Here is a 25,221-nt window from a genome sequence, read left to right as displayed (position 1 = left end):
CCGAAAATCTTTACTAACCCCTTAAGTTTAACTTTTCCTATCACTAGATGAAGCGTTTTTCGATGAATTCAAGCCAATTTTTTCTTTTTCATATGTCGTATTTTATATTAAAAATAAAATTAGTAATGCCTGGATTAACAAGAATCCTGTAACTGTGCATTGGTATTTTTCCTTTTTCTAGGAATCTTGCTATTCATACTATTTCCGAAATAAGATTTCTAAAAAAATCCATATGTACAAATTAATTCTAACTCCTCACATCTTACAATAGAATTGTTTGAAGTACTTGAAATCCCTTTTGAAGTCCGTGCTGTCCGAGGGGCTTACAATATCGTCCGCATACATCAGCATTAATACCGCATTCAGGGAAAGACGGTAAATCATATAAAAACAAAGTGAACAGTAAGTACCGCACATAACTGTGTCTTACTCCACTGCATATATTAAACAGATGCAAAATACCTTTTCTCCCCTTGCTGCACTGAATAAAAATATACAGTGGGGATATCAAAACAAGAATAAATTCAAAGTGAAAACAAAGAGAATGTTAAAAATGTTATAGCGGAAAAGATTATTAAATGGGGAAAAATAATATCATAATATCACCATTATAATATGAATTTTAAAGGAAAAAAATATGAGCAATTTAAAATGCTTACATACCAAAATGAATTTTAAAATGGCATAATAAAAGTTATGAGTTTTCACTTTTTTAATTATTAAAATGTATGTATTTATTAGTTTACTGCTTTGGATTACAATATGGTCTTGAAAAGCAAATTCAATTTTTATTGCCGAGCTTTCGACCTACTTTAGGCCATTAAACAAGGCAAAACAATCTGAAATATGCCTACAAATTGACAATTTTAACTTTTTCACAGACAATTTCGAATGTCGTTGAAGACCGACTCAGTCTCAACATTGCCAAGGAGCAATGTTGCAGGGGGATTCTGGGGAGGTTTGGAAATAGTAGTTTAGAATCACCATAGTATGTTTTTCAACTTAAAAAAAAAATATTTTTCAATGTTCTGGCTACTAAAACGATTATTTCACAAACGTTTACAAATTTAGTATTTGATCTCAACTTATTGTAAATTTAACGTAGTTTTCAATGGTAAGAACGGATTTGTCCAAAACCTTTTAGTTTTGGAGTTTTCATTGTTTATTTGAGGCGAAGTCGTGAAATTTTAAAAAATCAGGAAAAGTGGAAAAACTCCGAAACTGTTGAGATTCGGACCATAGACAATTAGGAATTTTTGGTTTCATTTTGAATGTAGAATCTAGTGGCAAAGTTTGTAATACTATTGTAGTAGCCGAACACCCTGTATATACGAAGTTGAAACGACGTGAGGCGTTGACGATGGCCCTTGTAGCCAGCCGGCCGGACAAAATAATTATTTTTTTTTAGTTTATACTTACATCAATAAATTAATTATGAGGAATTTGCAATTTTTCCCCCAACGGAAAACAAATTACCAAACACATGTAGACACACTCGCAGGCAGAAAATCTCTTATGAACTAAGAAGCCAAATCTTTTGTGACAAAACAGCACTTGAACGTTTTAAATGTACAATGTTAAGCAGTGAAATGCAAGTTAAATATGTCTATTATTTAGCACTACCAGTAGACTGAAAACAAAAGGTGAAGAAATATTGTTAGAAAGCCAGAGTGAAATCGCCACATTAAGGCTGCATATAGGTAACCAGATAAAAAAATTATCAAAGTTCAAAACACACAAATTCTTTACAGTTGAGTTCCGGCGGAAAAAATAATTGATTTTGATGTTTGATGTAATCTTCGGTTTAATTGGAACTCGTAAAATGTCACTTTATTGCTTTAATTACATCATAAAACGAATTTATTTACTGAGCTCACGAAAAAAATTAGGTTACGTGTAAATCGATAAAAGCCGGATCAAAAGTGTAGTCTGTGTTTTGATGTGTTTCAGATCAAAGTACCAGGTCCGAGAAAACCGTTCGAACTACAAGGTTTTTATGTGGCTCGTCATACGTGCCTTCAGCTCGTCCGACATAGGCACCTACAACTGTATCTCGACCAATTCCCTCGGAAAAGCCGAAGGGACCCTACGGCTGTACGGTATGTTGGAAAATTTTTTTCATCCCTTTATGTTTTTTTACATATTTTTCTAAAGAGGGCACGACGTTGAAACGTTGAAATATCCGTCATGCCGAGCTTTGCTTTTCTTTCGCAAATGGAACCTATCTTATATTTTTTCCAAAAATGTTTAAAAAAGGCATTTATCGCTATTTTTCCAAACTTTTGCTGTAATAAATAAAACAAGTGAACAAATAGAAATTGTAAATCACATCCTTTAAATTTCTACCTTTCAAAAATTTTTTCCTATCATCCGTTTCTCGATTATAAGAATGCAAACTAAGATAATTAATTAAAATAAACATTTACTTAATAATAATAAATCTTTATTTGCAAGAATGCACATTACATATAAATTTATAACAAAAAATAATATTTTGGTACATCCCTGCCAGCAGTCGAAAAGCAAAGCAGGAGTTTTTGAAGACCATCAGAGAAATAAAGAGAATATATATTTACAAAATGAAAAACAAACTAATAAACAAACAGCATACAAAATAAATTTGTAGCATGAAAGGAACCAACCAAATTAAATTTTGGTTTTAAAATATCAACTACAATTTACAATTTTTGAAATTATAAATTTTTTGCCTTCTTTTTAGTTTTTGATATTTTGAATAATAATCCTCTTTTAATAAAAAACAAAGTGCCATATTTAATGAAAAGTTATAATATTGCGTAGTGTTTACATTGTAAAAATGTGAATTAGCCAATGAATTGTGTTTTCTATTCACTGATGTAACTAGTTACAAGTTTATATAAGTTATACACGAGTATAAACATTGTGTTAAATAAATAATGTGATGACAATGCTAGGATGCAGGTGTTGCTCCTAGAATTGTCATCAGCACTCTCTCCCACTCTAGAAATTTTATAAGGATTTTCATTTTTAACAAACGTTAGTCTTAAGCCAGATTTCCCGAAAGCATATCGACGAGATTTGATTTAGATTCATAAAGTTCTGAATGTATATCAGTAACTTATTTGTAATTTCTTTGAATAAAAGTTTTTTAAAAACACGTTCGTCCAAAGAAATTATTTAACTTTATATATATATATTCAAACATGAATATTTAAGAATGTTTTGGTAAAGATTCATTACTTTAAATTCACTGTATAATTTTTTCGTATTACATTTATACGATTTACGTAAAAAAATTTTAAGAAATGAGTTCATAGTTACATCCAGAGTCTTAGTAGCATTCATTAGTACCTCCCCAGGAAACAATACCATAGGCTCTTATGGATTGTTCAAGAAGAAAATATATTGCCCTTAAGAGTTCAATTTTAATAAAGTTGCGTTAAATTCTAAATTTATAAAAGAGCTTTATCAGACGAGTAACCAAAGAATCAAATGTAAATTAAATCTCAAATTCGAGTCCAATGTCACACCAAGATATCTAACACTATAAGCCAAAAATCTTTTTAAAAAGATAGTTCGTACTCACAGTAAGTTGTTTTGAACGATCCGGATTTCGAGCCTTTTAGCTCATCATCAGGTTGTAGAAGTCCTTCAACCTGATGATGAGCTAAAAGGCTCGAAATCCGGATCGTTGCAATACAACACTGTGAGTATGAACTATCTTTTTAAAAAGGATTGAACACCACACTCACTCCATCATTTATCATTTCTGTAAGCAAAAGGCAAGAAAGGACACACATCATTATCATCACAAGTATGAAAAGCAAATTTTAAATTATTATTATGTATTTTGTGAAATGAATTTATGAAAATGTCTTTAGCCATGATACTTGTCATGTCTGAACTTATTTATAAAAATGAGTTGTAGAAAGAAGGAGTAAAAAATAATTGAAAAAAAATACTTCTAAACAAATAAAAGATATTTAAATTCTGTTATTTTACTTTTTAATATTAATAAGAAGGTAGCTATTTAAATAAAGAGGTAGTAGATGTGCATGTCGCATATTACCTTATATCAGACTTAATTTTGTAAGTAAACCTTTAATAACTTTCTTATAAGAAATTTTAACTTGATTTTATAAAAAATAATGCAAATTTATTTAATTTTAATTATGAACGAAGGAGTCGCTAGAAAAATAAATTTAAATTATAAATTAAAAAGTGCTAGAAAATCCAAATTAATCGAATATTTATGAATATGAATATTTTTATTCATGAACAAGAGTTACATTTTGCTTGAATATGTCATATATTACATTTCATTAAATGTACGTTTTATTATTTTAAATTGTTTCAACCGCTGTCTTAAAAAATTCATTCATTGTGTAAAATGGGTTGTTTTGTAGCCATTGGTAAACTCTTTCTTTAAAGAACTTGCCGGAAATGTTGGTATAAATAAAGGTAGTTTATTAAATAGCTTGACTCCAACAAATTCAAAACTGTGAGTAATTTTAGACTTTGTACTGAATGGATAAGACAACTTATTTTTTGATCTAGTATTATGTTCATGTACATTATTTACATATATATCATTTACAATGTTTTTCTTAATATACAATAACGTGGTGTACAGGTTTGTCACAGTAATAATTTCATATTTACAAGAGACTAATCTACAGGACTTTTTTTCTTTTCAAGTAGCACATTATTCTTACACATCTTTTATGAATAACGAGGATATCTTTTACTTGAGAACTGCTCCCTCACACTAGCAACCCATAGGCCATGACCCCTTGGAAAAGTGCAAAGTATCCGCCGCATCTGAAATGACATGCTATCCCGAATTTTTAACATTAGAAAACAAAGGGAAGGCAACCTATCCTTCATGTGCTGGCACCATGATAAGTGACTATCAATAATGATCCCTAACATTTGACAAGTATTTACCTGTGTTTATCTTTTATAGTTAAAGGACACTATCATTTCTTTTGATTTGAGTACAATCATTGACATATAATTATTTTCAAACAATTTGGTCATGTTTTTTAAGGTATTTACCCTTACCCAATCAAGGTTATCAATGTCATCTGCAGTAATCACCACAGAGGAATCGGCTGCAAACTGGGACATTATTTTCAATATCAGGAGCAATGGATTTCTTTAAATCATTTATATATATATTATAAATAGGAGCGGACTCAATTGTGAGCCTCGAGGCACATCGTGCTCTACTGATAGTTTTAGTAATACTAGATTGTCCCATTTTAAAAGAATTATATGTAAAAGAAATGATAAATGATTATTAGAATAAATTTATAAATGAACAAATGACAAAACGTGTTTCGCTTGTTAAGAACGCTTAAAAATCATTTTCACAAAATCCTTATCAAAGACCAATCGCCAATGATTTAATTAACTAACTTGGTTACTTTATTTACGAAAATGGGTATAAAAGTTTGAAATGGAGAACGTTGCTAAAGAAATGGATGTAAATAGAAAAAATTGTATTTATTTTTTTTCCAAAATTGCATTTCTTAAAAAATTAAAACAATAATTAACCAAATGTTTAAAAAAATTTGGAAAATAGATGGAAATTTTTTCGTTGTAATAAAAAAATACTTATCAAATGCTACCATAAAATATGACCTGTTCTACTTATTACCTTTTACGTGTTTTATTTAGAAAAAATTTTGTGCAAAGAATAGATGAAAATTGGGAAAATTAATTTATAAAGTAAAAAGTATTTTCTGTCATACGGGAGGGCTTAACGTCCAACTGCCCGTTGGCTGTCACTGACGAGGGTTTAGAACCACTTTACAACGCTTTTTTCATACAATTCTCAATTAAAATTTCATGGGCTATGGCCGGATTTGGAACCCAGAAGCTCAGGCGAGGCACAGCACGGCCACCGCGGTTACCTAATTTTTTTGTACCTTTTATGGACCAAAATAACATTTCGTTCAATACTTACTGATCAATCATATATTCTTTGACAAAAGTTAAAAACTGATAGCATCGTTCTTTCATGCAAATAGTTTTATAGGTGAGCTTTCGTAAATTATCATCACGGCTACACATTCTAATTATTCCATTACGTTTAACATTTAGTTTTATTGAATAATAATTTTTTATCAAACAATATCTGGTCAATTAACTATTTTAATGAACAAAAAATCAATACTAGCATAAATGTAAAAATAAACCATAATTTTTCTTTTGTTAATGCGTCGTTCCATCCCACATTTTTTTTCAGACTACAGAAATAAATTGTTATTAAATTAATAATTGAATGGACTTTTTTGACTTTTGAAAAAGATAGAAAATGTTTTAAAAGGCAAACACGATGGGATATAATATATTTTATCCGTAAACAAAAATGTACAGATACATTACTGTTTGATTAATCAGTGGCAATTATAATTTTACATACAGCCAACATAAAAAAAATAAAATAAAATAAATTGAAGGTGGGTTTATCTGTAGTCATTAACCAATTTTTTTTATATTTGTTTGGAGGTAGTGATGATATGTTCACTGGCAATTTATTAAACAGTTTAACGTTCTTGTCTTTTTACATAAATAATATAGCAACTTCTTTATTTATTCCATTTCTTGTTTTAAGTGCATGTACACTATATACATTATATAAGGGATATACTCATCATTTAGAAAAAGTGTATGAGTATCTATNAGAGAGAGAGAGAGAGAGAGAGAGAGAGAGAGAGAGAGAGAAAGAGTTAGTGGGATAGAGAGCAATTTATCATATTATCATTTATATTATATTTCATTTACTTTAAAATTATTCTACAAGACTCATTACTCCTCATACACTTTTTCTAAATGATGAGAATTACACTTTTTCTTATACGACAGCCATTTCCCCAATCGGACGGGAAGGTATGTCAGCTCAGGATTCCCTGGGAGAGTACCTGTGGTATTTTTATACGGTTTTTCTAATTTTGAGCAATAGAAAAAAAAGGAATAATTGACTGGCATTTTCTTTTTCACATTCAGACCAGGATAAGAGATTATCAATTAAAGACACTAGGATTTTACAGCTATCAATATGAGGAATTTTTATGCAATCATGAAACATTACAATTTTTGCTTTCTTTCTTCTCTTTCATTGGCACGCATTTTATTATTTGTCATATTACTTAAGGAGTTTTTGATCGCACCTGAAGGCCACAAAAGGTGAATAATCCGCAAATTGAACCAAGGTGACGTTTTCTATTTCAGTAAATTCTATTCAGTAAAAACCTAATTCAAGTAAACGATTCCCTGCGACTTAACATAAGACAGAAATAAATTATTATTAAAATAATAGAATTGTGTAGATATATATTTTTTTACTTATGAAAAACGAAGTAAATGTATTATTAAAGAGAAAACTTTGGTAATGATGAAGGATCAAATATAATTATTGTTTTATTGTCTGACTTTGTCTTACATGCATTCATTCAATATCATTTTGTCAGTGAGAACCCTCGCCACCCCAAGGGCCGCGCCGACCGACCCGGGCTNGCACGCCAGTTCAGTTTTGCCACTGACGTGGTTTTTGGAACGGCATCGCTCCGTTTGGACTGCTTGGAGCGATCGTGAATGGCCGCCTTTACACCCGTTTCTCAACGGGTATACACCTAATTTTGGTAGCATTAGGAGGATGTGAATAAAACTTTACATAGCAACCGATGCCTCTGGAAATGTCCACATCCTTCCCGCTTCCCGGGTACCATTTGCCCGTTGCATTTGAAGCACCATCAGGAGTCCTTCCAAGCCAGCCAGCACAGCACCACAAGAACGACCCAGACTCCTCACGTCTTAATAGTTATTATTTGGTACTTATAAGAGTTTTCAGTTGGTTTTCATTTAGGAATTCGAACAGTATTCTAGTAACCATTTACCGAACATATAAATCTATGAAAAGTGAAGGTTTCATCTACATCTTTGAAACTAAGATGAAAGGACAAAAATAATTATTATTTACATAAATTCTATTTCGTTAAATACTACTTCGAAATTTATTAATAATCTGCTAAATTTATTACAAAATTTGCTATCTAAATATACTAAATCTAATAAAGTTAGTACTTACTTATTAAAACTTTAGATAACAAAATAGTAGAAATCATGGTGAGATTCAATATTGTTTTACAGTTAATGAAAACTTCTTTTAAGAATTAATGACAACTGATTTGTTTTCTTTTTTTCTTTTATAAGATATAAAGCCTTGATGAAGTATGTAAAGAAACATGAATGATTGGTTTGTGATCAATTAAAAAAATTACTTCAACTAACCAGCCAGCCATATCTTGTTTAATTAATCAATTCAACCATGACTTATGAGACAAGTTGAAAAAATATTAAAGAAGAAGTGGTCTTTTCCAAAACATTATAAGGATAAAGGTAATAAATAAACCGACGCTTATGTGAGAACTTAAAATTTCTCAAAACTTTAAAATTTCTTCTAATGTTAAAAATTTATATATTACTTGCTCAATCTATTAGTTAATAATGAGTTCTCAGTGACTAATGACAGTTTCTTTTAAGTTAGTAAATGTTTCAATGGAAAAAAGTGGAAGAAAGAGATAAAAATGGGTGAATTTTTTTGTCCTTTTGCGAATCAGAAGTCAAGACCCTGATTTCAGAGAATTACAAAAGAATCACGCACACAAAGATAAAAAAATTCTTTGTGTTGAAATAATTATTACAGCTGTGTGAATAGAATCAAATGTGTTAGTCGGCGCGTATATTCGTTTGCTTGTCCTTTCTCATGAACATGCTCGAATAAGTTCCGAATGCTCCGGGGCTGCGTACATGTTTGAAACAATTTCGATTTATATGTTATGCGAGATAAACTGAGATTCCGTCTGCCGTCCATTTTCCGTAAAGTTGCACCATCCTTGGGCGTATCAATTCCTGCGGTTTTGGCTAACAATGCGCCGCAACATATGCACAAGCTGTGGCTCGTTCGGATCAATTGGCTAATTTTCTTTTATACCTATTTTTTTCCTCTCTACCTCTTTCTTTTTACGCTTTTCCCTCCTTTTGTTTTTACGTCGTTATGTAATTATCACACTGTTCACCTTCAAATTACGTTTTACTCAGTGCGCTCGTAAATTCAAGGCGGTGGTTTTTCATTATGGCTCTCCCCTTCTCTGATAATGAAAATAAAGCGTCTGTTTCAACAGGGGTTCCTTTATATTATTTCTTTTCTACTGTCTGACAGAAAGAAAAATTCCTTCCTGCTGCAGGAAAGAAAACGTAATTTAACTTAAGAAAATAATTATATTTGTCGAATATAAAATAAGCATTATAAATATATAAAATAGAAAATAGATTAACCTCAGTAAACTATGCTCTTTTATAACATCGGAATTTACCACAAAACAATAAACGTATTATTTCATGCTACAAACAAATTAATTATTAATTTTTTATAGGAAAAAATGGACATTCGTGTTTTGTTGTTTATTTCTAACTTCATGTTTTTTTATCGTTATCAAGAAGATCAATCAACACACTCATTTTAATGTAAACAAAATCGAATAAGATCAGAAACTCATGAGGGTTAATTTAAAATAAAAATATGATGGTTTGAGAGAAAATTCACCAAAACACTAAGAAACCATTGGAGTCATAGATATTTTTTTCTTAGCTGGCGCTACTCTGCATTTTCCCTTTTTCTGTGTTTTTCCAACACCTCTATGGTCATGCTCAGTAGGCTCTTGGGCAAGTAAAACCCATTAATAATTAATCTTTTACTCAAATTTGTTATTTTAACAAAGAACAAAATTTAAAATACCACCCAAAAAGATGGCTCTGGAAAGGATGAATTTTTTCTGAGTGTATATACAATCATTTCTCTGCGTTCGCTTCTACTTATTTTTTTTTTAATTTTTTTTTTTTTGAAGTAACGTAAATTTTTAATATCGTTTTCATTACAAAATTTAAGAAGAAGAGCTCGTTCAGTAACCCTCAATTCCAGAATTACGGATGCCCTTCATTGTATAGCTGTCGTATTGATTAAAATTCTCCTGGATTTAATTATAACCAAGGGAACTTGAATCAAATTTATCTTGGAGTGTTATGTAATGATCCTTTTTTAAAATCTTTCAACACCCATTGATTAAAAGGTTTTTATTTTATTTTCAGAAATAAAACTACCTCATCCCCATGATCCGGCCCAAGATAACCAGGCCGCCTTCCTGGGAGGTGAGTCTTAAAATTCCCTCACAGTTTTTTTTTCTTTTCTTTTTCGAACCGACCCCTCACATTTCAACGACCTATCGCTCCGAGGATTTACAATAGATTTAATATGAAAAAGGGCTAAAGGGGTTAGGGAAAACGTAATATTAAATATAATGTGAAGCGCGGCCGTGCTGAAATCTGTTGTGGAATTCACTCTTATTTAATTTAACCCTTGCGCCTGGCCCTGTTCTTTCATTTCGCGTCTTTATCTCTTTGTGCTTCTTCCTCTTACAGAACGCCCTTGACCCCCTTTATTAACTCAATAATAAAACATTTCGGGGATATTTTAATTTTGTGATAATAGAATAAAAACCAATAGTTGTAATTTTTACTAAGCTTTCAAACTTGAATGAAGTCATTTTTCAGGCTTACCTTGTATAAAAAATCAATTAACGTATATAAATCAATTAACATAAAAAGTTAATAAACATTCCAACTTTGATTTTTCAAACAGCAGAGCTCATATCAACTCTCTGGGTCCTGGTGTTTTAGAAAAAAAAGCCCATTTGTAAGTATGTCGGGTTCGAGTGCAGGGCCTCTGGATTCGAACCCCGGACCTGTACCTTACAGTGATGAGCGCCGTTCAATGCCAAAATCGTTGCATCTACACGACGCCCCTAATTGATTTATTACTCTTTATGCAAAGCTTGGTTGGTGGAAAATTAGTGTTAGAGCGGGACCCCGGCATATCTACTGGAAAGCGTACTAAAATTAGGAGCCCAGGGGACTGATCTGGAGGTCTAGGGTTCGAATCCAGCTCATTACACCAATTTTTCAACTCAGCCTTATTTCTCCTAAAACATAATAAATCAATTAAAATAACTACTTTACGACCAACTAAACATATACATATTAATTTTAAGTAATAAAAAGTCCATAAGTAACAACTTTTTAGGAAATCTATAATTCGCAGTTTGTTTATACAAGAGCCATTAGTTACCTATAAAGTAATACTCCTCAATAATCAAATTTATAAGCATGTATAAAAAGATGTCAAATTTTAAACAAATTGTCTTTTAGAAACCCTCTGAAAATTCTGTATATCATCGTTTGTCATACATACAAATTATGTATATGAATCATAAAAGTATCAATTCAATTTGTTAATCAAACAGAAACGTTTCGATGCCATTTTGATTGTAGAATTCGTCACATTTATTGTAGAAGTAAGGAGAAAATGGAAATATTCCTCTTTGTTAAACATACCTGCTTTCACTTTATTTAATGAACGCATTTATTTAAATAATACGTCATATTTTACACAATGTTAGTTACATATGCTTGTAGTATAATTACAATATTATAATTGTACAATTAATTAGTTATATCAAATCACTTGGTTTGGTCATAAGATATGGATCAAATTTTATCAGTTGTAATTTACAACCATAATATTAATAGTAAATTCACCATTCAACAGATTTCTCATTACTGTATTTACAAGGCACGTATTTGGCGGCATAGAAATATCAATGATATTTCGTGGATGTTGACGGTCGCAAGGTGTGCACTAGATGATGATGATGGATAAAAGGAAGTAGGGGGTTTTTGTTCCCCAAGCACTCCAGATTTCTTATTGTAATTTGCTAGTTCCTTAGTTCTCCTAAGAAGCACTAGGTCAGAGACTGTCGTTGTTGCAATTCCACTCTCTGGTTTTTTTGTATGTCAGGTTACGTCTCCCTGATGATGATGGATAAAAGGAAGTAGGGGGTTTTTGTTCCCCAAGCACTCCAGATTTCTTATTGTAATTTTCTAGTTCCTTAGTTCTCCTAAGAAGCATTAGGTCAGAGACTGTCTTAGTTGCAAGTCCATTCTCTGGTTTGTTTTTATGTCAGGTTATGTCTCCATTGGGCGGTTGCTTCGCAATCGAAAATGAAATTGAAAGCTGTTCTTTCCTCCTCGTTGAATAATCTGCAGATGGTCTCCTTATTGAATATGCCCATGTTGTTAAATGTTTTCTCAGATACCGTAACCGGTTAATAGACCTATCACTAATCTGAGTTTAAAATATGATATGCTTTCGACTTTTGTCAATCCCTGGTTTTTCCAAAGGTAAATCTAAAAATAAAAAGTGCTCAGTTTAGTGATATTTTTTATTCCTTTGGATTACAAACCGAATAAATCGTTCAAAATAATCAGTTAAATTTATGTTTTTTAAAAATTAAAAAACTTCATGAGTGGTAGATAACCGATAATAAAACACAATATATAGTTGCATTCACACCATGTTCACAAAATCAAATTACTCATATAATAAATAATTTTATTTAACATAAAATTGTTATAAAAAATTAAACATTCTCATCAATAATCATAATGATTATATATCGTTCAATCCGATATTATCTATTTATTTAGCAACATTAACTTTTGTATCGTCAAGTATATATCATTAGATTATTTCTTATTAGTATTTTTATTCGACTAGCCAAAAAATCTGTTTAAAATATTTTTCAATACTCATAAATTCTTGTTGAAAAATATATTCATATCAACTTAAATTTATTGACTATGCAATTGGAGGAGGACATCAAACATTACTAGTTTTTTACCACTCAGTACCTCAGGGGCTCGTCAATTGTGAGTAAAATAACATTAACATACCTCCAGAGTACTCGATATTCCAAAAGTTAATTGGGCATATATCCTTCCATTCACGCTAATTAATTACATGCACGCCCACATTTCATTCACATTACCCCAGAATACTTGATATCCTTCGGGGTAGCTGAAGATACGCACATACATTTGCGTAAACTAGGTATAGTTTAAAAATTCTTATTACAAGGCTTTTTCCATTACACAATCACAAATAAGTCGCCAACTAATCGTTGATTTATGAACTTCGTTGACTTATCACGGATTCTTAACTCTGTTGGAACTTTGTTTCCAATCGCCGAATCCGACAGTTTAGATGGGAAATATTGAAATTTTGAAATTGGAAACGGACTTGTGCATTGTGTATATTATTTTTTTTAACAGATGCAGATTTCTGACGACCAGCGGCGGAATCTGGGTTCATCTGGCCTACCTATATATTTAAAATTGTGTACTAAAACTTGTTTGTAGCCCTAATAACAAACTCCATAACATTACATGAAGACTCAACATAACTTACGACTTTTATTCAAAATTGTAAAAAAAAAAAGATATCGACTGTTCCTCGCTCACAGATTTTTTTTTCAATTTTTGCTCATCCTATAACAAATAAACCACATAGAACTTTTTCTATTGAGTATCATTAAACTAAATATAGAGCACTCTTGATGGAATAATGAACGTAACCCTGAACTGAATTTTTTTTTCAAAACTTATGATAATGTTCACTCTGTTCTTATCAGAGACGTCGTCAAATAAAATATTTTTAACTTTAATCTTTGCCTAGCTTTCGGAACTTTATTGTACCTTCATCAGGGCTCTACAAAAGGATATATTATAAATTTTAATTTTGGCCAATTTAACATCAATGTACTTTCTGATTTTTAGTCAGAAGTAAATAAACATGAATTCTTTTATTTTCATTCTAACACTGAAATGGCGAAGAAAAAAGTGAAAAAAAAAACTTTCAGTGTAGTAGTAAATAAAATAATTCAAATTTATTTACTTTTTAGAAATTTAAATATTTTATTTGACCACATCTCTGATACCAACCAAGTGAACATTATCTATATAAGCTGGTCGATAAATCTACAACACATAATTTATGATTTCATTAAACAACTTCACTTGTAAAATTCTTTTAGTTTTTTAAAAAATGCGCTTTTATTTTATAGAACTTTTAGCACTAGAAAAATACATTGTTATTACGAAAATTTAAAAATGTACGTTATTTGAAATAAGCGAAATGTTTATTTTCTACTATATTTGTAGAAAACTTGATCTATACATGTTATATGCTTCCTTTTTACACATTTTTCAATTAATATGAATAAATAAATTCTTTAAAAATATGCATAACTAAATATTTTTTATTTTACATTTTCTCACTTGTGTCTTTGTTAAAAAATTACTATATATATGTTCATAATTATATTGAATCATACTTATTCATATATCATCTACTCATTCATCATATATCATATATATCACGTCAGCCTTTATTTATTTATGTACCCACTTTCACTAAATTTGATCTAGACAATGAATTAAGGTTTTCAGTTAAGATAAAAAAGTCAATGGAATGAGCGGGATTCGAACCCACGATCTTCGGCTAGATACACCGCTGCTCTACCACTTGAGCTATCGTGACCTCGATCCACTGGGACACTAATCTCCCATCTCAACCACACTTCACTAAAGCTCTCCGTGGCCATTTCATTTATCGCTGAGAATCAAATAGATTACACATTTGAAAAACGGCAAAAAAGGAGGGAAAATTCAAAAGGTGTGGTTCAGATGGGAAGTTAGTGTCCGAGAGGATCGAGATCACGATAGATCAAGTGGTAGAGCAGCGGCGTATCTAGCCGAAGATCGTGGGTTCGAATCCCGCTCGTGCCATTGACATTTTTATCTTAATTAAAAACATTAATTAATAGTAAGATATTAATTGGTCAAGCGGACCACGAAACTAGTGAATTTGATTAGACATTGAATAAATACCTTATCACATTTTTAACAGATAATTTAATAATGCTCCCCACACGTAATTATATTTATAACCAGGCTACGTTTAATTTATACCTTCAAATTCAAGTTAAATTTTGTAAAGTACAAGATTCAAGATTTTGAATTTTATTTTATAAAATTTGTTTTAGTGATTTTGAACATTTCAACGCAACTAATGAGTAAAGAGTTGCGAAATTAGTAATACAACATGACGTAAATGATGAGCAATTATTTAGGAGAGCTAATCTGAAATCACCTTATTTAAGAGAGTAATAAAATTTCAGTGCGATGATAATAAATTAATTAGTAGTGTTTAATTGTAAAGGTTGTTGTTTCAGTGAGGATGTCAAAGGTTTTGATAAAGGGGAAGGTTTATAAGGAAAATGTTATGATTCAACACTTGCAATTTTGAAGTTCAAAAGTCACTTAACATTTTTTTAATAAATTAGAATTTTCGTTTGGTTTAAGGATATGCAAATTTGAGACAAAAAATATCAGTTATTCACTGCTTTTCCTCCTTCTTGAAGCGAACAAGATGGGAAAGAAGTAAAAAAAAATCCTGTGCTACTCTCCGCTTTTCCTTTTATATCTTTTAGACGGCTTGATCGATTTTTTACTTTAAAAAAAAGTTAAACGTTTTTACGTCAGATTTTAACCAAACTATCTGGAAAAGTAATCAAAAAAATTTCCTGAGTTACGTACCGCTTTTCCCGTTGGACTTCGTAGACAGCTCGGTCGATTTTTTTACTCCCAACGTTTTTAGGTTGGTTTTGAAACGAGCAAGATGGGAAATTAGTCACACAAAAAATTCTGAGTTACCCATAGCTTATCCTCTTATATTATAGGTCAATTGTTTTACTTCCAACGTTTTCCCCTCATTTTTGAACCGATATTTTTATAATTTGTTTTAGTGATCTTGAACATTTCAACGCAACTAATGAGTAAAGAGTTGCGAAATTAGTAATACAACAGGACGTAAATTATGAGCAATTATTTAGGAGAGCTAATCTGAAATCACCTTATTTAAGAGAGTAATAAAATTTCCGTGCGATGATAATAAATTAATTAGTAGTGTTTAATTGTAAAGGTTGTTGTTTCAGTGAGGTTGTCAAAGGTTTTGGTAAAGGGAGAGGATTATAATGAAAATGTTATGATTCAACACTTGGGTATTTGTTATTCCAACGGTGGACACAAGTGGCCTTTTACTCTTCTTTACTTCCACCACATTCACTGATCCACTTCTCTCTCTTTCTCATTCGAGGATCCATATTCGAATAAAATAGATAAACACGACCCTGAATGACAGGAATGAAAAACTCCCGCCCCTGAGATATAGTTTTGAATATAAAACCCAACCCCATTCCGCCGAGACTCTTTAAATCATCCCCAGAAAACAGTTTTAGTGCCTCTTAGAGATTCAAGATAGAAAGACGTCCCCGACCCGCACCCGACTAACACAGGCACCGGCACTTTAACACCTCCCATCTTCTTTATTTATTGCCTCGACTTTCATATTAAAAATGTTGAAAATATTGGGGTATATGTTGATCATTTTATAAGGGGACAAACGAGTTTCAAATTGATAAAAGAAAACTTGTAATAACGATTGACTGAAATGAAATTTTCTCCTTCACATAAGATAAACAGTTTTGTTGGTGGGAAGATATTATATAACAAATTATCTCAAATTTTCCTAATATTTGCGACGTTTATTTATCCCAGAATACGAGAGTTTTTATTAAATTGCGATCTGTAAAGCAAGATTTTTCACTTTAGTACAACAGTTATGTATTTCAATTCAATTTATCTACATTTAATAATAATATCGCGAATCAAGAATAAGTAACAAGAATACAAAAATAAATATAAAAAAATAAATAAAAAATGTTCAGCATCAAAAATTTCAATATCTACCTAACTATAGTCGTTTTGTGACACAGCGGCAGGAACAGATCGCTGTACAAGAACCTCATAGCTGTTTATATGAATTATTACAACGAATGTAATTTATTAGCGTGTAAGGAAAAGGTCCTCGCCCGAAAAAGATCGAGAACTTTCGGGGAGTGAATGTGATCACACTTATATATGGTTGTATCTGCTTTTTTTATTTTTCATACATGTATATGTTTTTTGTTTTTGTTTTTACAAAAACGAATGCAGAGCCGTAGGATTCGAACCCCGGACCTTTACCTTACAGTGATGAGCACCAACCAGCCTAAACCGTTGCGGCCACCTCCTATGTATATATACTTATAATTATAAGTTTTGTGTCTATTCAGTATTTGACAACGGGAAGTACAAACGAGAGGCTAGCACTTTAGTATATCGACGTAGTGTACATGTAAACTAGAAATCAATAACCAAATCGAGACGTTCAAATGGCTGCAGTTTGACATAAAATACTCGTGAAAGAACAGAAAATGAAAGAAAACCTACAAAGGGTCCGATAATATATATANTATATATATATACACTTAGCGGCTCATCCATTTCTAACAACACTTAGTAGGTACTTCTTTGCACTCGTATATATAACGCTACAATTAATTTTTTAAAAATATTTTGTGTTCATTTTGATCAGCCTGAGTAACCGCTGAATATTAAGTTAAATAGTAGACTTTGCTGCTTCTGTTTTGTATATATTGTCGCTCTGATCGGGCAAGTCATACTTTATATGATATTAGGCGGCCTATGATATATGCAGAGGGGAAAGTTCATGGACTGACAAACGGCTCAGGCCCTCCGCGATTTTTCCTTTTTGTGTGTCTTTCAAACGGTATTGTGCGTTCTATTATTTTCAAACGCCCAGAAATATTTAACTTAATTAATTGAATGTTTATAATTAAAATGAAATAAATAAATTTATTAATCTTAATTAATACATCATAATAAAGTAAGGGAGCAATTCTGGAGTTCGAAAGTCACTTAACATTTTTTTTAATAAACTAGAATTTTCGTTTGGTTTAGGATATGCAAATTTGAGACAAAAATATCACTTATCCACTGCTTTTCCTCCTTCTTGAACCGAACAAGATGGGAAAGAAGTAAAAAAAAATTCCAGTACTACTATCCGCTTTAATTTTATATCTTATAGACGGCTTGATCGATTTTTTTACTTTAAAAAAAAGTTAAACGTTTTTACGTCAGATTTTAGCCGAACTATCTGGAAAAGTAATCAAAGAAATTTTCTGAGTTACCTATCGCTTTTCCTATTGGAATTCGTAAACGGCTCGGTCGATTGTTTTACTCCCAACATTTTTAGGTTGGTTTTGAAACGAGCAAGATTGGAAATTAGTCAAAAAAAATTTCTGAGTTACCCATCGCTTAACCTTAACCTTAACCTTAATATTATCGGTCAATTGTTTTACTTTCAACGTTTTCCCGTCATTTTTAAACCGATCTAGATGGGAAACTAGTCAAAAAAATTTCCTGACTTAATCTCCGCTTTTCCAATTTATATCTAGTAGATATCTTGGTCGATTTTGCGTAAAATTGCTGTAAACGTTTTTTTAGTAATAAATCAAACACATTTCAGCATTGTGTCATCTTCTTAAGTTGCCTGATTGATTGTGTTAAAGTTGATGCTAGTGTTGGTCTGCAAGCTTGCAAGTAATAGTATGTACTAACACAATAAATGAAACTTACTATATACAAAACAGACAATAAGATTAACACCACAGTAATATTTCACTATATTTTAAAAAATACAAGGAAAATTGAAATCAATCTCAAATTCTTAGACAGATAAAACTATTATAATTTAAATTTTGAAAATGTGGGCTGTTTTATCAAGTTTTTATTGGTGTGCAAATGTATTTATTTATTTTTTACGAGGGTTTGCAACAGCAGAGGTCATATAAACCCCAGGGTGCCGGTGTTTTTGAAAAAAAGGCCCATTTGTAAGTATGTCGGGTTTGAAGGCAGGGCCGCTGGATACGAACCCGGTACTTTTACCTTACCGTTGTGATGTGCGCCATGACAACGCCTAAACCGTTGCGGCCACTGATGCCCCCTGTGTGTGAATGTAATTTAGTAGTGTGAATGAAGAAGGAGTTTTTCCCCAATCACCTAAAAATTTTCAAATGTTTTTATTTTTTATTATATGTATAAAGTATTTTTTGTTTTTATATATTTTATCCTCAAGTGACAACGCCCTCTTTGAGGTAGAGAGAGGCTGGGAATAGGGTAGAAAAATTATAAAGTCAGGTATCTTAACATGCAAAACTTAATAGACAAATATAACTAGGCTGCAGCATCAGAAAAATTAATTATTAAGCAGAAAATGCAAAAAGAAAAGGAGGAGAACAGCAAACTCTCTATAATATATGTATACATCAAGTTTTCATTTAACCTCACCTTATGTCTCAGGATGAGATACATGTTGTGTTTCGTATTTTTCAACATTTCTATAATATTATGAATTTTCTCTTTTCTCTTGAATGATTTAACAGCCGTGCTCATTAAAGTTTGAACTTCGATGTCCAAGCAGAATGGTGGAGGCTCTGTTTCTGCGATATATTGAATGATTGAATATATAAACAAATTTTCTTTTAGGGTGGAAATGATTTTTGCATGTAGCACATTCTGCACAAACTTTTATACACTTGGCCCCTGTATTATATTGCCTTGGATAACTTGACAATGCTATGCCCCTCTTTGTCACAAAGGTTTGCCGTCATTTCTATACCTGCCTTTGTCTAATCTTACCACATTACTTCGTATCCGGGGGATATATTGGCCTTTAGCATTTTTACCGAAAATAATAGAGTCACAAAATAACCAAATCGACTAATACATTTTAACTAGTATCCTTAAATGAAGGATACAATCGAGTTAATTATGCCCCTTAATTTAACAGAGCTCTCAAAAGATGTATGCAATGTTAATAAACAAATTCGTTAGAACTTTGAATGTGAATTCCACGATTCTATAGAACAACTTTCACCAACATATTATAGTTGACATTAAAATCTCATATGACGTTCCGCGCTTTAACTTTAGCAGCATAATGTTGGTAGTTAACTGAAATCTTTTCATACATGATTTGTGAGGATTTTTGTAAAAATTACATGTTTGCCTTTGAGCCTAACAAATCCAAATCAAAATTCAAATCCAATTCATGTGTAAATCTTTTAATGTACATACAAGTAAAACAGATTTTTCTGATTATACAACTAACTCTCATTTATGCTAATTTAAATCAGTGCTACTTTCTATTTAATATACTCATAGACAAAACACGGACCCCCCCCCCCGGTTTGTTGTTTATTTCAAAATATATGTACGTATTATTATTATAATTGTTTCGCTCTTAATGCGCTATTATTGTTGTTTTTAAGGCGTTATTAAGAACAAAACCAGGTTATAATTTTTTTTTTTTTTAGTCTTGGAATATTCAAAATGTTTTTTTAATTGTATAAAATCGTTACGCTTTTTGTTTTTGATAAAATATATTGTTTGAAATGCATTGTATGTGCCAACTGTGTTGCACTCTCAACACGACACGCAAGAATGGCACAATTACGCAGAAAACAAACACTTTGAGCCCTGAAGATGATCTCAATAAAGATCGAAACGTTGGCACGATAAAGAAAATGTTTTTCTGAAACCTACATCACACCAAACCGCATCTCACGATTTCCGAATAAACATCGACTAACGGTCACTAATCACCACACACTATACAGGATGATGGATCGATTACGCCCACTACCCTAACCGAGTGAATGATATATAAATAAGTAAGAATGTATTTAAGTTTGAGTGAAAGTCTGGAATGGATTAAGGAATTGAATGCGTTAAGGGTTAAAATGACCTAGCTGTTGATTCCCCTGGTGCCCAAACTCGGCTGCTGGAACAGACAAGACTGTTTGTTAGTAAAAACTGACTATGTACATAAAAAATGTAATCTAGATGAAGCAATGTCCAAATAGTGATGACAATGATTAAAAATATTCGTCGAAATAAACTTTTTTTTGGAAGATGGCTTGAGTTTGATTTGACTCGATATAAATGATGCGATATTTTATTTAATTATTTATTACTATTATTTATTAATATTGCTCCCACGTTGTGACTGGCCCAGTTGCCTATTAGGTTTGTAGTGTTTAACCAGCACTTTTGCTGTAAGTCTTATGATGAAGCAAATAATGTCAGCCTTACGTATATAATTTTTCATAGGAAATTTTCGTCATTAGCTTTTCTGGTCACTCAGCAAAATTTGAAAATATAATTACATGCCGCTTGCTATATATCATTTGCAGTAATAACTTAAAAATCGCAAGATCGACGTTATATATCATAGCATATTTTACGAGCATAGGCTACAAAATAATTCACTTGATGCATTCATCGGTCGAAACGCAATATATTCCAAATCTTCTAAATCCGGTCATACGAGAGTGATGTGGCTTACGTCTCAGCTCACGTGCAACAATTTTTGCCGTGTCACTAAGGCCAATATGATGCCTTGTTGTCATGGAGATAAACGATTCCATTTCACTGATTCTGGCCGTTCATTCCATGATTTGTGGGCCGAAAGATGAGAGTTTGATCAAAACCGACTCATTCCGGAAGGGCTTTCTTTTCAATCTGATTCTATGTTCAAATTACGCGCCTTTCAAATAAAAAAAATATTTTCAAATAATAGTTCAATTAGGGGGCCAATTGAAATCGGATAGCATGATTCAATTCATCGTAAAATACTAATGGAAAAAATATTAATTTTTTTTGCGGGCGCCATTGAAATCATAGATCATTAAACGTTTCTACATTTTGCTAAAGTTAAATGTGTGACTTACTTAAATTATTCATTTTATTACAAGGAATTAATTATTATAGAATGGCTTAAAAAACATAAACCTTAAAACAGCTATCTGATCGTTTGGGTGGCAAAAAGAATTCTCGACCTGGAAAAGAACAAAGCAGACAAAACCGCATTCTTTTGGGTGCGAGGTCACTGAAATTGTGGTGACATGGTAGTTGATGGCCTGGCTAAGTAGAAGCACATCGAAAAGCCTTTCGACTACAAAACTTTATTGGCCTCAAAAAATAAAGGCATCTACTTATGTTTGTTAAAATATATAGTGCGCGTTAAACATACGAGATTTGAATATTAACTTATTTATGTTGTTATTGTTATTTACTTACTTATTTGTTTGTTTGTTTATTTATTGATCTATTGGGATCTTCTCTAGTTTACTTTGGGTCTTACACTTAATGATGGGGATGATTATGGGCGGGTGTCGCTTCTTTCTTGCTGGGTGAAGAAGGAGGCCTCCAGAGCAATGTATGTCCGTGCGTTTCGGAGATGTGAATTTTTTTCACTTTATTTCAATGTATGCGGTTTTTATCCACATCTCCGCTTAACGTTAACGAGAAAGATTATACTTAAAATTTGGATAACCAAATGGTAGGCCCACTGATCCACCTGGCTGGTTGGCTGCGTCCGGCTTGGTAGTCCTCTTGGTACCTGGGCGCAGTGTTGGGCAAAAATTAGTCATGACTAATGATTAATGATTGATCATTCAGACCGTTAGTCATGATTGGTAGTAAGTGACTAATTTAGTCATTAGTCACCATATGTGATTGATGGCTAAATTAGTCATGATTAGTAATTAAATACGAGGCATGACTAATTTAGTCACAATATAGTTAATCATGATTAAATTTCGATAAACCATGTTCAAACGGGTGCTCAAAAAATGAAAAATACACAACTTCATCACTTTTAATAAATTTTCTAACAGAAATTTATTTCATCAAAACGAAAATCCTTTAACACCTTATTTAACAAAAATCAATCTTCCAATTATAAGTAAAACTACGTTGTTATGAACATCCAAAAAATAATGATAATAATATTAAAATAAAATAAAATCTTAGAACAAGCTACGCTTTGAAACGTAAATATGTACATAACCGATTAATGGAAAAAGTATTTCTTTGAATTAAAATTTATTCCACTTGAAAGGAGAGATTTCTACATTATTTGGAAAAAAAACCTTGAATGTAATAAAATAGACGTATAGAATAATTATGTAACTTTGGTTTTTGTTTATGATAACACTTTTTGAATGTTGGCCTTGAGCACGACTCTCATCTCAAAATTTTTATCCGGAGTCTATTGGATTTTGGGAAGTTGGTCGTTCTAGCCAGAGTTGGGCAAAATCTAACTACTTCAATCATGATTAAGAATTTTGATTGAAGTTTAATCATGATTGAATTAGTCATGAGTAAATTAATCATTGTTTGATTTCGTCATACCTCATGATTGAATTAATCATGATTAAATCACATAATGATTAATTTACTCATGACTAATTCAATCATGATTAAACTTCAATCAAAATTCTTAATCATGATTGAATTAGTCAGATTTTGCTTGGGCGAAGGCATCCTCTACATATTCCTTTGTTCAAGCATTAAAGTCCGGTGGCTAATGCCGAAACTTAAAAAAAATTGTTATTTACTGCATCTGTGTCCTACAAACCTTGGTATTATTTAAAATTTTTAAAAAAGCCCGCGCTTTTCATCAATGAAAATCGTCGTTTTTTTCAATTCTTAGCTATTCAATAGTTTTTCAAACTCATGGTTTTCTTTTTTTCGTTTTTTCCAGAGTTGGCGGAATCTTCGAGAGGCGAGAAGTCGAGGAGCGAGCTTAAGAAAACTTCGGACTCTTACCCGAAGAACGAGCCGACGTTCAGCCTTGTGCTGGTCCTCGCCTTGACCAGCTGGATGTACTCATAACCCAACACCTCGAAACGCTCAGATTGTACATATGTATATTACCTTCGCTTGTATGTAAATAAGAGGATTCGACTTTGAAAAACAAAATAATGTTCAACATTTGTATATTGTTTATATGTAAACATCGAAGTCAGACACCAAGTGTGAAAACAAATTGAGATACTATTATGTTGGTATTTTATGTAGGTTTAATAAAAACGGTTTCTTATTTAATGAAAAAATAATTCAAATAAATTAAATAACTTTGTGGAGTTTGTTTTTGAACTCCAACTAAGCGAGAAAAGAAAATATTATCATTTTAAACAATAAGTATGTATTTTTGGCTTAATAATGTTGAATTTGTCTTCCTAATTTGACCTTAAATGTTTCTAATTCTTACTATTCATAAACATCGTTCCTAGAGTAGCAATGCTATCACACTTTATATACTTTCTACAAAAGATACTGTTTTTGTTTATATTCCGTGTCTGACTGCTTAAGCCTTTAAAGAAAAACGTTCTGCTTTATTTGTATCCCAAGTGTAAAAAAGCGCTGTTTTTTCAAAAATGTTCAAATTGTAAATTATCGCAAGATCCGTGACACGATCAACTCTATCTTTAACTTTCCGATATTTTCTTTTCCTAGACTGTCTGATATGTCAAAGTAAAACAGAACCCCCATCGGAAAAACGTCTTTGCGCCACAAACCGTATTCTGTCTTCCATCGTGGTTTGCTTGATGAACCTTTTCCCTTCGAGCTTGTCTGTATACGAACGGTTGAGAGCGCATCCAGCTGTAAACATTTTTTGTAAATAGGACACCCTCGGTGGATCAGTTCGCTTCGATTTTTTTGAAAATGTCTGTGTGTTGACCATGCTGATCTGTCGGACGGCTAACGAGTATAATAAACGTCATTATGAAAATAATGTTAGTGCCAAGGATAAGGTGTATAATTGTGAAATTACCAAACGAAAACGTGTACATTACTTGATATTTTATTAATAAATTTTCTTTAGTTTAAAACTGTCTTTTCATCTATTCCTTAACTAACTGAAGTCTAATTGTAATTAATTCACTAAATTCGTGGTCCGCTTGACCAATTAATACAAGACAATTAATTAAGGTTTTTAGTTGAGATGAAAAAAAGCTAATGGCACGAGAGGGATTCGAACCCACGACCTTCGGCTAGATACGCCGCTGTTCACTTGCTTCTACCACCAGGTGGAAGAACAGCGGCGTATCTAGCCGAAGGTCGTGGGTTCGAATCCCTCTCGTGCCATTAGCTTTTTTTCATCTCAACTAAAAACCTTAATTAATTGTCTTGTATTAATTGGTCAAGTGGACCACGAATTTAGTGAATTAATGATTTAAAAATGAAGTACACTTGACTAAAGCTCTCCGTCGCCATTTCTATTGTCGTCGAGAATCCAAACCGATTACACGACATTTGAAAAATGGCAAAAGGAGGGAAAAGTCATAAGGTGTGGTTGAGATGGGGAGTTGATGTCCGAGTGGATCGAGGTCACGATAGCTCAGGTAGGAGAGCAGCGGCGTATCTAGCCGAAGGTCGTGGGTTCGAATCCCTCTCGTGCCATTAGCTTTTTTTCATCTCAACTAAAAACCTTAATTAATTGCCTAATTGTAATTTAGAAAATATTGA

General features: G+C 31.9%; 1 protein-coding gene across 3 annotated transcripts in view; it reads left to right on the top strand.

Annotated features, from left to right (window-relative positions):
• LOC106670739 (lachesin-like) overlaps positions 1 to 24,540 on the top strand; it is a 340,305-nt gene extending 315,765 nt beyond the window's left edge. For 2 of the 3 annotated variants that reach the window (XM_014401317.2, XM_014401319.2), the window contains 3 exons: positions 1,951 to 2,099; positions 10,135 to 10,194; positions 23,453 to 24,540. In XM_014401317.2, coding sequence (XP_014256803.1) covers positions 1,951 to 2,099; positions 10,135 to 10,194; positions 23,453 to 23,583 — 340 coding nt within the window. In that variant the 3' untranslated portion in view covers positions 23,584 to 24,540. The remainder of the gene's footprint in view (positions 1 to 1,950; positions 2,100 to 10,134; positions 10,195 to 23,452) is intronic. The other variant, XM_014401318.2, reaches the window with a different exon arrangement.
• Positions 24,541 to 25,221: the final 681 nt, after the last annotated feature.

Source organism: Cimex lectularius, unplaced genomic scaffold (genome assembly GCF_000648675.2).
Source record: "Cimex lectularius strain Harlan isolate CLEC.00 unplaced genomic scaffold, Clec_2.1 scaffold22, whole genome shotgun sequence".
In the NCBI taxonomy this organism is placed as follows: Eukaryota; Metazoa; Arthropoda; class Insecta; order Hemiptera; family Cimicidae; genus Cimex; species Cimex lectularius.
The sequence above is the reverse complement of the archived record's forward strand: the minus strand, read 5'-3'. Positions and strand labels throughout refer to the sequence as shown.